The sequence below is a fragment of the Canis aureus genome, chromosome 22 (genome assembly GCF_053574225.1).
Source record: "Canis aureus isolate CA01 chromosome 22, VMU_Caureus_v.1.0, whole genome shotgun sequence".
NCBI classification, from domain to species: domain Eukaryota; kingdom Metazoa; phylum Chordata; class Mammalia; order Carnivora; family Canidae; genus Canis; species Canis aureus.
The window spans coordinates 20116304-20131679 of record NC_135632.1 but is presented as its reverse complement, the minus strand read 5'-3'; the positions used below and the strand labels follow the sequence as shown (position 1 = coordinate 20131679).

The following is a 15376-nucleotide window of genomic DNA, read 5'->3' as shown; positions in this document are numbered from 1 at the left end:
CTGCCTTTTCTCATTTGAAAAAAATTTCCGTGAATGGATAAGTGTAGGTCTCTATATTCAAGCGTTAATCTTAACAGCCCTATACTAAAATGGTTGGAGCGCCCTCTAGTGGGAGCTTCTTTTGGTGCTCTTAAAATGCTTATTTTAGTTTATTTTAGAGTTTGTATGTAAATTCCAGTTAGTTAACATACAGTGTAATAGTAGTTTCAGGTGTACAATACAGTGATTCAACAGTTCCATACAACACCCGGTGCTCATCACAAGTGCACTCTTGAATCCCTATCACCTATTTCACCCATCTCCCACCCTCTCTGCCCCAGAAACCATCAATTTGTTCTCTATAATTAAGAGTCTGTTTCTCGGTTTTTAAAATGCCTTTTAAAAGCAAGGGTGCTTTAAGGGAGACCCTAATATGGCTATTTGGGGAGACTAAGCAGCTAAGCATGATGGTTTGAGTTATCATACTGACCTTGAAGAAGATGTGTTTATTTTTGCAATTTTTAACAAATTTTACCCTTTGCATAAAATGACTTGGGCCCAAGTATAGTACATTAAGCTCTCTCAAATACAAAAAAATAACTGGTAGATAATGACACAGAATTAAAACATTGGTATATACGTATACAACCTGACTTGCTCCAATAATAGGCTCTACATAATTTTGAAAAGTAAAGTCAAATGTAAAAAGTCACAGGATAACAAGAAATAATTTCTCTGCTATCCCAGTGCTCACGGGGTGGAGGCTTCCTATCCCTTCTCCTAATGGTTTGAGGATAAACACCTGAACAGACTCTTGCTCCCCTGCCTCTACATTCCATCCCTTCCCTGCTCCGTTGTCTGTTTCCTATCTGTACTCTGACATCTATTTGCTTACAGTCAGGACATTTTTAGGGGAAAGACATTGGTCCACAGCTTCTTTGAGCTTCTAGATTACCAGCTTTGCAACAGAGCTCCTCTCAAACAGTCAGTAATATTTTTCCAGTTCCTTTATGCTTTATTTTCTCTTATATTTTAATGTTAGCATTTCATTTGTCTGTTAACAAGACAATATTTTGTAAGAGCCCTGAAAGATACCAGTTTAGAATAGCTATTTTTATTTTCTCCAGTTTCCACAACTCTTATTTATCTCCTTTTCTCTTCCATATAGAGTTCACCAGCCACTGTTATTGGCTGATAAATCATAACTCACTTTTTCTTTCTTTTTCATAGGAAAAAGCCATTCTTGATTTGCCTTTTTATTTTCATAGTATCTCTCATCTGTGTCCTCTTTTCTTTATGAAAGTGCTCCTTTCCAAAGATCTCACCATCTTTTTATTGTGATCATCCTAACCATTTTCTAGCACTTACTACATACTCATCTTTTTCTGAAATGTATATCTGTTTAACTGTAGTTGCCTTGATATGCTGAAGAATGATAAGGAGAATTAATATACAAATTATACTATTGTTTAATAATCACAAATGAAGTCAGTTTAAGTATATATCTGTTAGATCACATTTTTGAGAATCTTCTGTGTGAAAGTCACTATGCTGGTGCTAAGGAAGAAAAGATCTATCTATAACTGTGCCTGCACTTTTGGTGCCAGAGAAATAAAACTAACAGTACAATGGTATATTATAATACATATAAGTTAAACAGTACAAAAATCAGTAAAGAGGGATCCCTGGTGGCTCAGTGGTTTGGCGCCTGCCTTTGGCCCAGGGCATGATCCTGGAGTCCCGGGATCAAGTCCCACATCGGGCTCCCGGCATGGAGCCTGCTTCTCCCTCCTCCTGTGTCTCTGACTCTTTCTCTCTCTCTGTCTATCACAAATAAAAATAAATAAATAAATCTTTAAAAACAATCAGTAAAGAATTTAGTTCCGAGAGAAAGCTTTTTGAAGAGGTGGGTTGTTAGCTGGACCTTAAAGAATAGCCAGCATTCAGATAGCAAAGTTGGGAGGGGTGGTATTCTAGGAGAGTAGAATCGCATGAGAAATGGCACAGAGGCAAGATTGTACATGACATACTTTGAGAATGATGCATCAGGCCAGCTGCCTGGAATGGAAGTTTCCTTTAGCAAAATAGTAAGATAGGTAGGTAGGCACACTCCCACCTAATTGCAGAGGGCCTTATATGCTCAACGTAGGCATTTAGACTTCCTCACATAAGTGGTGGAGAGCTATTGAACATTTTTGAAAAGGGGAATTATATAATCAAAGGATTATATAATATCTTGAGGAAATATTTGTTAAATATCTTGAGGAAATATTTGTTAAGATTCCTGTATACCCATCTTGTATTCCAGGCACTTAGGGATCCAAGCTAGAAACCAGGAGTCATCATGGACTTCTCCCTTCCTTTCACCCCTCCACACCCAGCAACTGCCATGTCCTTCTTATTTCAACTAGATTTGCCCCTTTCTCTTTGTCTCCCACTGCAACCACATATGCTCAAGCCCTTGGCTGGATTTTTGCTTGTTATTTATGAAAAACACATCTGATTGTGTCACTGTCCAAGTTAAAATTCTTTTGCAGAGTAGGCTACAATCCAGGCTCCCTGACCTAACATAAAAGGAGATCCCTGGGTGGCTCAGCTGTTTAGCGCCTGCCTTTGGCCCAGGGCATGATCCTGGGGACCCGGGATTGAGTCCCACATCCGGCTCCCTGCGAGTCTGCTTCTCCCTCTGCCTGTGTCTCTGCCCCTCTCTCTCTCTCTCTCTCTCTCTCTCTCTCTCTCTCATGAATAAATAAATAAAATAAAATAAAAAAGAATGTGAAAACCAAATATATTTGTATATCCCGGTAACGAATTATTGGAAAGCAAACTTAAAATTAAAAAATAATAATAATAAATTAAATTTAAAAAGCTCGCAGTCTGACAATGATTACTAGGCAGCTAAAATCCTTGTAAGATAAGCAAAGACAGCACCTTAAGTGGAACCTAGTAGAAGCCACTAGGGAGTGAGAGTCGGTTGGGGTAGAGATGGTCCCCCTCCAAGTAACTCTCTGTATGTGAGAATCTCAGAACATATACAAAAAGTAGGCTAAAATAATGGCTTCACAGTCTCTTCTCCAAATTACATATTTCAACTTTTGTGATTATTGTTTGCAAACTAAGAGGTCACATGTGAATTACTAGTCACTGAACAGCTTATAAAAGAATACAGTCTAGCCTCAATCTGAGCTCTTTTGTTTGCTCTGTAATCTAATTCCTTGCTGAGGAAGAAGATCCAATCCTACATGCTCCTGTCCCCTTCTCTTACCGTCCCTACGTCTGTAAGTGCCAGAACATTCCATGCACTCTCACACCAGACATTTGTACATGTAACCCTCTTGACCCACAAAGTCCTTCTTTCCCACTTCACCTTTTTAGGAAATCTCACTGCCTTCCTATGTCCTTCTGTGACACCCATGCTTATTCTGTTGTGGCCGTCACAGTAGTATAATCTTACTGGTATAGCTCTCTCACTAGACTGTAAGCTCCTTACAGAGCACATAACTGTGTCTTATTTTCTTTGTATCCCAGGTATCTTCAAGGCCAGACACAGTACGTGGCACACAATTAGCATTCAATAAATGATTAAAGAAAAAATAAGAAAATGTGGAAACCAATTGGATGTGGAGAAAATAGGAAGAGAAATAAGTTTAAAATGACTTCAAAATTGCAAGCTCAGATAACTCAGGATGGTACCACTTTTAACAAAAATAGATGTCCATGAAAAGGACTGACTTTGGAAGGAAGATTTTTTAATTTGGTTTTTGATATTTTGACTTTGTTATCAGAGTATAGTTACTAAGTGGAAATGTTCAGTAATTTAGCTGGACATGAGGAATTCTTAGAACTTAAAGACTTAAAATGGCATTCATTCTTTTTTTTCCAGCCTGGTCCTTCAAAATCTAATTTGAGAAGACTCCTATCTGGTTGGCCCTGAATATATCTGCCAACCTGGACAAACAGAAGTTTTTATTTTATGTGGTGCATTGTAGTTCAACTGATGTATTCTCTCCTGGATAGCTGGTGGGTAGCTCTGGAGTTCTGGGTCTGGATGTCCTGTGCTAAACCTGAATGGACATTCTCTCTCAGGTGTATTTTTACCCACACTAATGCAGCTGACTGTGTTATCAGCCACAGAAGCATTTTACAAAAATAAGACATTTTGTTGTTGAGCTTTTATTGAGGTGTCCCTTTGACAAAATCAAGAGCATATAAAAACTCCCTTTTTTTTAATCATTGGAAAGAGAGACCTTGATTCTGGATCTAAACGGCCTTCAGTTCAGGCTGCAATTACCAACTGTTGATATTATAGATATTGTTCACAGTAGCTGTCTTTCTAAGTGGTTGTCTCTTTTATAGGTTGCTGAATGACCATCATGATGATGCCTCTAAGTTTATCTGTCTGCTAGCAAAGCCCAGCTGCAACTCTCTAGAACAGGAGGATTTTATCCCTTTACTTCAGGTAATGTTTATTTCCTTCTAAAAATGGGTTTTATTTTTAGAGTTTGAGGTTTTTAATTTTTTTTCCACTGTAAGATAAGATACATAAATCTAGAAGTCGGGTTTGTAGAAAAGTGGTTTTTAAACTCGTTTTAACAACGAAATCCTTTTGTTAAATGAAAACATAGAACCCATAGTATAAAATGGATAAAACAGGGCTACTCCCATTGAAGCAAAGGAGGGGGTGCTCCCCCTTGCCCAACAATGGCAAACACTGAAACACTTTCTGAAACCAGACATTTGGTCTACTTGGCCTAGTTGACCTATCCCCAACAGAAAGAGCCCAATTGGGGAGTATATCTATACTTACATATATATAGATATAAATATTTTATATGTTTATGTGTAGGCCTTCCAGTAAGAATCAGGTACTTACCAGTACTGGATCTGTTCTTACAGTAGCATTCTTCATAGCCTGATATGTTACTTGTTAATATTCTTAATTTCATTTCTAAATATTTAGGGTTTTTTTTAAGATTTTATTTATTCATGAGAGACAGAGAGGCAGAGACACAGGCAGAGGGAGAAGCAGGCTCCCTGCAAGGACCCCAGGATCACACCCTGAGCCAAAGGTAGTTGCTCAACCACTGAGCCACCCAGGCATCCCTAAATATTTGGTTTTCCTAAGCAGATCACAAATTCCTTGAAGCTAAGGTCTTTCAAGTCTGTTGAATGCTTATCATTGTTTTAGCTGTTCTAGTAAATGCTTGTTGACTTGTTAGTGAGGATGCCTGAAGAAGGACATAAAAATACATTGACATAGTTTTTTTGTTTTTGTTTTTGTTGTATTCATGGCTACTGTCACTTTTGGTAAATTTTTTTTGGTTGAAATAGGACACATACACACAAAAAAACACAAATCGTAAGTGTACCCACCAATCAATGAATTTTCTCAATGTGAGAAACCAGCACCCAGATCAAGAAACAAACCTCACCAGTATTCCCAGAGCTCTTGATGCTCCCAGTCACTGAAACCTAATGGTTACCACTATTCTATGTGTAATACAGTATGACATAGATTTTTAATTACAGTAATAAATTTCCATGTTTGGTTATTATTTATTTTACATTCATAGTCTTCAGACTTGTCTTAACTTGCATGATGGTCCTAATTATCTTTAGACTCATGTGCTACATGTTATTGTTCCCCTTTAAAAAGTATTCATGAGAATGAGAACTCTTTGTAGTTCTTTACATTTAATTAGGATCATTATGCATAATAATGTCCGATGTTACATATTCCTTTTTTTTTAGATTTTATTTATTTGTTTTTTCATTTATTTGAGAGAGGGAGCATGAGTGGGGAAGAAGGGCTGGGCAGGGAGCCCAACATAGGGCTAGACACGGGGCTCAATCCCAGGACACTAAGATCATGACCTGAGCCCAAGGCAGACATCCAACCAACTGAGCCACCCAGGTACCCCCAACATTATATATTCCTACTTATGTTTTGTCACATCATAAATATTTAATATTTGAACTGTATTGCCACTAAAGCATCAGGTTCTTATTGTTATAAGCTGTATGATTTTATTGATTTTTTTACTAATTTTTTTCATTTTAATTCCACTATAGTTAACATACAGTGTTCTATTAGTTTCAGGTGGATGGTACAGTGATTCAACAATTGTATACTCAGTGCTCATCATGATAAATGTAGCCTTAAGTCTCTTTATCTGTTTTACCCATCCCCCACCCATGTCCCTTCTGGCAACCACCAGTTTGTTCTCTGTAGTTCCTAGTCCCTCTGGCTCTAGGGATTGTAAGGGTATCCTTTTGTTGCTTGTTCCTGGTGCCTCATCATTCCTTTGTGTCTTCCTTTAACCTGCCCATGACTCTCCACATAGTCTCTTCATGAAAGGTTTATATCAGTGAATTCTTTTTTCTCTGGGGACCCTATTCCTGACTGAGTTTTATTAGAATCTTTAATAAAACCTCTGACAAGAATATAAATTAAACCCATATCAAGATAATTACAAACAATAACAAAACTATAATTATGAGTTGGAAGACATTTATACTTCATTTATTAGGAGAAATTTTCTTTTTCTTTAACAAGTAGACCTGTGCAGGCTTCAGGTAAAAGTTGACAGACTGAATAGATACATTGTTCTCTCATTCTGTCCCAAACTTCTCTGAACTTAAAGTATCGGAATTTAAAAGAAATAAACACACGAAATGAATGGAATGGTAGAGAGGGATAGAAAAAAAAAATGAATGTCAAGTGATTTCCAATTTCTATAAGATAGAAAGTAGAAGCAGGCTAAGGAAACCACAACCCAAAATGAGGGGCTGTATATGGGCCACAGTAAAGAAGTGAGCTACTCTTCTCTATTCTCTCAGCAGGATCCCAGAGTAGCAATAAACTCAGGGTTGGCAGTTCTGATGGGAAGTATTAGAAATGAGGATTCATTGAAGGTTGGTATATAGAACAATGGACCAGTTGACTTCCTACTTGGTTCCCAAAAGTAAAGTGCATCCTGGCATTTACTCAAAAGCATAAACAAAATAACAAACCATAAAGCATGCTAAGACAAATTTCAGTAGAGAAACACCCTAGACAGTACCTGACCAGTACTCCTCAAAACTATCAAGGTTATCAGAAACAAAGTTTGCAAAATTGTTAAAGCCAAAAAGAGCCTAAGGAGATATGACAGCTAAATGGAATATGAGATCCTGGGTAGGATCCTGGAACAGAAAAAGGTTATTAGGCAGAATCTAAGTAAATGTGAATAAAGTATTGTTTCTCATACATGTCTCTCATACATGATAATAATGTATCAATGTTGACTTATTATAACAAATGCTAATATAATGTAGGGCATATGGGAACTCTGTATTGTCTTCTCAATTTTTCTTTATTCTAAAAAATAAAGTCTTTATAAACATTATTATATACAGAGAGATTATATAATAAGAATAGAATGTTATGAAAACAGAAAGTTAACCAGAAAGAGTTGTTAGCATTTTAAAATGTAGAGGAGTCCTGGATGGTTTAGTCAGTTAAGTGTCTGACTCTTAATCTCAACTCAAGTCTTGATCTCAGGGTTGTGAGTTTAAGCCCCACACTGGGCTCCATGCTGGGAGTGGAGCCTACTTTTAAAAAAAAGTTAAATTTACCAAAATTTAAAATTTTGTCATAAGTCCTGAAAACTAAAGTTTAGGAACATCTCACAGGGAAGGAGAGAAAGCTAAGGAGAAAGGGAAAGAGGAGACATAAAGGGCCAATTCAAAAATTTCAACAGCTAACTGGAGTCTGGAGAAGAACGAAGGGAGAGAAGGAAATCACAGAAATAATTACAAAATGGAGAGAATTAGACTGGGATGATAAGATGGGTACAAAGAACTAGAACCCAGTAAGATTCCTTGGGATCCCTGTTTCTCTCTGTGGGGGAAACACAACATGCCTGTGTAACCAGCAAATAAACAAAAATAGAACTTGACACTCCCCCTAGCCTCTTATGCTCCCTCCAGTCCTGCCCACAGAAGTAAAGAAATAATACAGAATACAAGTCTTTTGATCGAAAAAAGCCAAGTAAAAGAAACAAACATGTCATCTCAAAATTTTTTTAAAGATCAATAAAAACAAATACTAAAAGCTTCCAGAGAGAAAAACCAGGTCCCTTGAATAACAACAGAAATTGGGGTGGTATCAGATTCTCATTATTAACTCTAGGGAAATGAATTTGAAGTCAGATTTCCAATATCCTGCCAAGCTATCTATCAGTCAGATATGAGGTTAGAATAAAGACATTTAAAAACTCAGAAAGTTTATCTCCCTATTTTCTTAGTTACTTGAATATATATCGAATTAAGTAAAACAAGGGGTACCTGGGTGGCACAGTTGATTAAGTATCTGACTCTTGGTTTAGGCTCAGGTCATGATCTCTGGGTTGTGGAATGGAGCCCCACACCACCAGGCTCGCTGCTCAGTGAGGAGTTGAGTCTGCTTGGGATTGCCCCTCCCCCGCACTTACATACAAGTGCTTTCTCTCTAAATCAATCAATCAATCAATCTTTTAAAAAATGAAGTAAACCAACGAAGAGGAATACATGAGATCCATAGAATAGTGGATTCAACCCAAAGAATCAGTGTAAGGAAGACCTTAGATGGCAACTGAAGAACAGCCAGTCCAGAATAGAAGAGGTGATGGGATTTCTCTAGAGGTTCTTCATAAAGGGGAATAGGGAGAGGAGGAATTATTCCATGCAGTACTATTATATTTGAGAACAGGGAAACTGGAGGGTATGTTTTAATAGCACAGTATTCTATATGAACAAGTTCTAAAAAAAAAAAAAGGCAATTCGAGAGGCACCTGGGTGGCTTAGTTAGGCATCTACCTGTAGCTCAGGTCATGATCCTCAGGGTCCTGGAATCGACCCCAACTTTGTGCTCCCTGCTCAGCCAGGAGTCTGCTTCTCCCTCTCCCTCTGCTCCTCACTTGTGCATGCTCTCGCTCTCTCTCTCGAATAAATAAAAATCTTTTTTTAAAAAATAAAAGCAATTTGAAACTCCAAGAAAGCTGGAAAAAAAAAAAAAAAGCTTTATAAAACAGTCATGATCTAAGGTTGAAGCAAACCGAAGAATAGCATGATTACAAACAACTGATGGAGAGTAAGAAAAGAAAATCCATTTAACTTCAGTTCTCCTTTGAATGCCCACGGAACATGATGTTGGACCAATAAGAGAGTAGGAACTTTATCCAGGTATGGAAGCACTGGCAGGCTCCATTTTTCTTGCCCTTCTACCTAGCTGGCCCGGTGTGGGTAGGTGCCAGTTCTGACACTTTCCACTTTCCACTTTCTTCTTTGCCAGCACCACTGACCCCATTCCATCGTTTCCTTGCAAACCTGCCCCAGCAGGCCCCCTCCAAAGTGGCTCCCAACCTGCCACACCCAGCAGGCACCCAAAGCTAGGACTGGTACCCACCTCCAAAGCAGTTCCCACCACATTACACCTGTGTGCGGTCTTGGCTGGGACCTGCACTCTCCAAAAACTACTCCTACCCAGGAGGTCAGGGGCAGCCCTGCCCACAGCAGTTGTCACCCAGCCACAAAAGGAAGTAACATGCAACCTACACACAGTCACCCCTGGAGAACCTGGTTCTTGTGACCAGGGGAGATTTCACTTCTGGGCCCCACAGGATGCCTTCTACATAAGGCCACTTCTTCAAACCCGGAGATGTAGCTGATTAACCTAAAACATAGAAACAAAGAGAGTCAGACAAAATGAAGAGATGAGAATGAGAGAACAAGACAGAAAACAACCTTAGAAAAAGAACTAAACAAAATGGAAATGAGCAATCTACCTAATAGGGAGTTCAAAGTAATGGTAGTGATGAATGAACACAGTGAAAACTTCAGCAAGAGATAGAAAATGTTAAAAAGAACCAATCAGAGCTGAAGAACAATTGAAAAACACACTAGAGGGAATCAACAGCAGTTAGAGAATGCAAAAGAATGGACCAATGATCTGCAAAACAGCATAGTGGAAATCATTCAAGTTGAAGAGCAGAATGAAAGATTTTAAAACGAAGATATTTTAAGGGACCTCATAGACCTCAGGCATACCAACATTGCATTAGAGGGACCATAGAAAGAGAAGAAAGAGAAAGTAGTAGAAAACATATTTGAAGAAATAATAACTGAAACTTCTTTAACCTGGAAAATAAAAAGACATCGGGTCCAGGAACTACAGAGAGCCCCCAGAGGTCCACTCAAGGCACATAATAATAAAAATGTCAAAAATTAGAGATAAAGAGAATCCTAAAAGCAGCATAGGAAAAGCTACTAGTGACCTACAAGGGAACACTCACCCATAAGACTATGAGCTGATTTTTCAGCAAAAATTTTGCAGGCCAGATGAGAATACCGTATATTTAAAATATTGAAAGGAAAAAACACACACACACACAACTAAGAGTACTTTACCTAGCAAGAATATTTCAGAATTGAAGGAGATAAAATAAAAGATAAGTTTATCACCACTAAACCAGCCTTACGAGAATCGTTCAAAGGACTTAATTGGGGGGGGGGGGGGGAGCCATAACTGGAAGTAAGAAAATTGTGAAAGAAAAAAAAATCTCACTGGTCAAAGCAAATATACAGTAAAGATAGTGGCTCAACCACTTGTAAAGTGGTTAAAAGGTGAAAAGACAAGTAGTAAAATCAATTAATTAGTAATTGATTTTAAGGGATTAGTAATTAGTTAAGGGATACATAAAAGTTGTAAAATATAACATGTTGAGGGGGGTAGAAGATTAAAAATGTAGTGCTTTTAAAATGTGTTAGGACTTAAGTGACCATACACTTCAAAGTCATCTATTCACAAGGGAAGACAGCAAGACAAGAAGAAAGGAACAAAGAACTACAAAAATACAATGAGAAAACAACAAAATGGCAGTAAGTACATAACTGTCAATAATTAAATGGAGGGATCCCTGGGTGGCGCAGCGGTTTGGCGCCTGCCTTTGGCCCAGGGCGCGATCCTGGAGACCCGGGATCGAATCCCACATCGGGCTCCCGGTGCATGGAGCCTGCTTCTCCCTCTGCCTGTCTCTGCCTCTCTCTGCCTCTCTCTTTCTCTCTCTGTGACTATCATAAATAAATAAAAAAAAAATTAAAAAAAAAAATAATTAAATGGACTAAATGCTCCAATCAAAAGGCATTGGGTAAAAAAAAAAAAAAAAAAAAAAAAGGCATTGGGTGACTGAATGGATAAAAAAGCAAGACCTACATATATGCTGCCTACAAGAGATTAACTTGTAAGTAAAGGGATGGAAAAAAAATATCCCAAGCAAATAGAAACAAAAAGCTGGGCGCGGGGGGAGGTTGGAATAGCCATACCTATCAGACAAAATAGACTTAAAACAAAGACTGTGGGGCACCTGACTGGCTCAGCTGTTTAAGCGTCAGACTTGATTTGGGCCTAGGTCACGATCTCAGGATCATGAGATTGAGCCCCACATTGGGCTCTGCACTTAGTGTCAAGTTTGCTTACAATTCTCTCCCTCTTCCCCAGCTCCCCTATACACACACCTATACACACGTCTCTCTCTCTCTTAAAAAAACAAAAAAAAACAAAAACTGTAACAGGAGACAACGAAGAGGGCATTACATAATGATAAAGGGAGGAATCAATCCAATAACAATATAACAACTATAAATATCAATGTACCTAACATAGGATAATATGTAAATAGACGAAGCAAATATTAACATACATAGGGAAAGGAATTGACAGTAATCCAAAAATAGGATTTTTTAAAAGGTTTTATTTAAATTCCAGTTAATTAACATACAGGATAATATGATTGTCAGGTGTACGATATAGTGATTCAACACTTCACTACAGTACCCACTGCTCATCACAGCAAGTGCACTCTTTAATCCCCATCATCTATTTCAACCAATCCCTCACTCAGCTCCCCCTCTGTACCATCAGTTTATTCTGTACAGTTGAATCTGTTTTTTGGTTTGCCTCTTTTTTTCCCTCCTTGTTTTGTTTTTTAAATTCCACATAGAGGGCAGCCTGGGTGGCTCAGTGGTTTAGCGCCGCCTTCAGTCCAAGGCCTGATCCTGGAGACATGGGATCAAGTCCCACGTTGGGCTCCCTGCATGGAGCCTGCTTCTCCCTCTGCCTGTGTCTCTGCCTCTCTCTCTCTCTGGCTCATGAATAAATAAATAAAATCCTTAAAAAAATAAAATAAAATAAATTCCACATGAGTGAAATTGTATGGTATTTGTCTTTCTCTGACTCACGTATTTCATTTAACATAATACACTCTAGCTCCATTCATGTTTTTGCAAATAGCAAGATTTCATTCTTTTAATGGCTAAGTAATATTCCATTGTATATGTACATCACATTTTCTTCATCTTTTCATCAGTGGATGGGCATTTGAGCTGTTTCCATAATTTAGCTACTGTAGGTAATGCTATAAACATCAGAGTGCATGTATCCCCTTGAATTAGTGTGTTTTTTTATCCGTTAGGTAAATACTTAGTAATACAATTGCTGGATCATAGGGTAGTTCTATTTTTAACTTTTTCAGTAACTTCCATATTGTTTTCCAGAGTGGCTGTACCAGTTTGCACTCCCACCAACAGTGCAAGAGAGTTCCCCTTTCTCCACATCCTTGCCAATACCTGTTGTTTCTTGTGTTGTTAATTTTGGCCATTCTGACAGGTGTGAAGTGCTACCTCATAGTAGTTTGGATTTGTATTTCCCTGATGATAATGAAGTTGAGCATCTTTCCATGTGTCTGTTGGCTACCTGTTTGGTCTTTTTTGGAAAAATGTCTGTTTATGTCTCCTGCCCATTTTTTAATTGGGTTGTTTTGGGGGTGTTGAGTTTTAGAAGTTCTTTATAGATTTTAGATATCAGATATGTCACTTGCAAATATCTTCTCCCATTCCATAGATTACCTTTAGTTTTGTTGATTGCTTCCCCATTATGCAGAAGCTTTTTATCTTGATGAAGTCCCAATAGTTCATTTTTGTTTTTGTTTCCCTTGTCCCTGGAGACATACATAGCAAAAAGTTGGTATGGCTGATGTCAGAGAGGTTACTGCCTGTGTTCTCCATTAGGATTTTGATGATTTCCTGTCTCACATTTAGATATTTCATCCATTTTGAGTTTGTTTTTGTGTATGGTGTAAGAAAGCAGTGCAGTTTCATTCTTTTGCATGTTGCTGTCCCGTTTTCCCAACACCATTTGTTGAAGAAACTCTTTTCCATTGGATATCCTTTCCTAATTTGTCAAATAATAATTGACCATATAGTTGTGGGTTCATTTCTGAATTTTCTATTCTGTTTCACTGATCTATGTGCCTATTTTTGTGTCAGTACCATACTGTCTTGATCACTACAACTTTGTAATATAGCTTGAAGTCTGGAATTGTGATGCTTCCAGCTTTGCTTTTCTTTTTTAGATTGCTTTGGCTATTTGGGGTCGTTTGTGGTTTTATACAAATTTTAGGATTGTTTGTTTCTAGCTCTGTGAAAAATGCTGGTGATATTTTTATATGGATTGCATTAAATGTATAGATTGCTTTGGGTAGTATAGACATTTTAACAATATTTTTCTTGTAATCAATGAGCGTGGAATTCTTTCCATTTCTGTGTCGTCTTCAGTTCCTTTTATCATTGTTTTATAGTTTTCAGAGTACAGATCTTTTATCTCTTTGGTTAGGTGTATTCTTAAGTATCACCTTACCGTTTTTGGTGCAGTTATAAATGGGACTGATTTCTCTATTTCTCTTTCTGCTGCTTTATTATTGGCAATATATAGAAATGCAACAGACTTCTGTATGTTTTGATTTTGTATCTTGCAGCTTTACTGAATTCATGAATTCATTCTAGCAATATTTTGGTGGACTCTTTGGGTTTTCCACCTGGTATCTGTCATCTGCAATAGTGAAAGTTTTACTTCTTCCTTGTAATTTGGATGCCTTTTCTTTTTGTTGTCTGATTTCTTGTCTGTAGCTGGGACTTCTAGCACTCTTACCACTGTTAAATAACACTGTTAAATAATGGTGGTAAGAGTGGACATCCCTTTCTTATTCCTGACTGTAGAGGAAAAGCTCTCAGTTTTTCTCCATGAGGATGATACTAGCTTGGGTTTTTCATATATGGCCTTTATTATGTTGAGGATGTTCCCTTTATCCCTACTATATTGAGGCTTTTTATCAAGAAGGGATGCTATACTTTGTCAAATGCTTTTCTGCATTTATTGAGAGGCTCATATGGTTCTTGTCCCTTTTTTTATTAATGTGGTATATCCCGTTGATTGATTTGCAAATTTATTCCTTGCAACCCAGGAATAAATCCCACTTGATTGTGGTGAATGATTACTTTTAGTGTACTGTTGGATTTGATTTGCTAGTACCTAGTTGAGAATTTTTACGTTCCTATTCATCACAGATATTCTCTTTTTCTGGGGGCTGTTTTTCTAGTTTTGGAATCAGAGTAATGCTGACCTTGTAGAATAAGTTTGGAAGTTTTCCTTCTTTTTTTTTTTTTTTTTTGGAATAGTTTGAGAAGAATAGGTATTAACTCCTCTAAATTTTTGGTAGAATTCAGTGAACTGTGAAGCCATCTGGCCAGGGACTTAGAGATTTTTTATTACTGATTCAATTTCTTTGCTGGTTTTCAGTCTCGTTAAGCTTTTTTTTTTTTTTTTTTTTTAAGATTTTTTTTTCAATTTATTTATTTGAAAGAGCTGGTTCTTTGAAAATGTTGATAAAATTGAAAAATTGATAAAACCCTAGCCAGATTTATCAAAAAGAAAAAGAGAGAGGACCCAAATAAATAAAATCGCCAATGACAGAGGAAAACTAACAACCAACACCACAAAAATACGATTGTAAGAGAATATTATGAAAAATGATATGCCAACAAATTGGGCACTCTAGAAGAAATGGATAAATTCCTAGAAACATAGAAACTACCAAAACTGAAACAGAGAGAACTTGAACAGAATGTGTGGGTAGCTTGGTCGGTTAAGCATCTGTCTGTGGCTCAGGTCATGATCCCAGGGTCCTCAGATTGAGTAAGATACACTTTAACCTCCATGTATTTGTTATGTTTCCATATTTTTTCTTATGATTAACTTTAAATTTCATAGCATTGTGATTAGAAAATATACATGGTGTGATCTCAGTCTTTTTGTACTTGTTGGTACCTGATTTGTAACCTAGTATGTGATCTGTCCTAGAGAATGTAGCCTTTTGCCCTTGAAAAGAATGTGTATTCTGCTGCTTCAGGGTGGAGTGTTCTAAATGTATCTGTTAAGTCCATCTGGTCCAGTGTATCATTCAAAACCATTGTTTCTCTGTTGATTTTCTGCTTAGATGATCTGTCCAATGATATAAGTGGGGTGTTAAAGTCCCCTACTATT

The 15376-nt window shown here is 37.5% G+C and overlaps 1 protein-coding gene across 6 annotated transcripts in view; it reads left to right on the top strand.

Annotated features, from left to right (window-relative positions):
• PPP2R3A (protein phosphatase 2 regulatory subunit B''alpha) overlaps window positions 1-15376 on the top strand; it is a 193853-nt gene that overhangs the window by 84958 nt on the left and 93519 nt on the right. For all 6 annotated transcript variants that reach the window (XM_077865041.1, XM_077865042.1, XM_077865045.1 and 3 more), the window contains one exon: window positions 4336-4438. In XM_077865041.1, the coding sequence (XP_077721167.1) occupies window positions 4336-4438 (103 nt within the window). The remainder of the gene's footprint in view (window positions 1-4335; window positions 4439-15376) is intronic.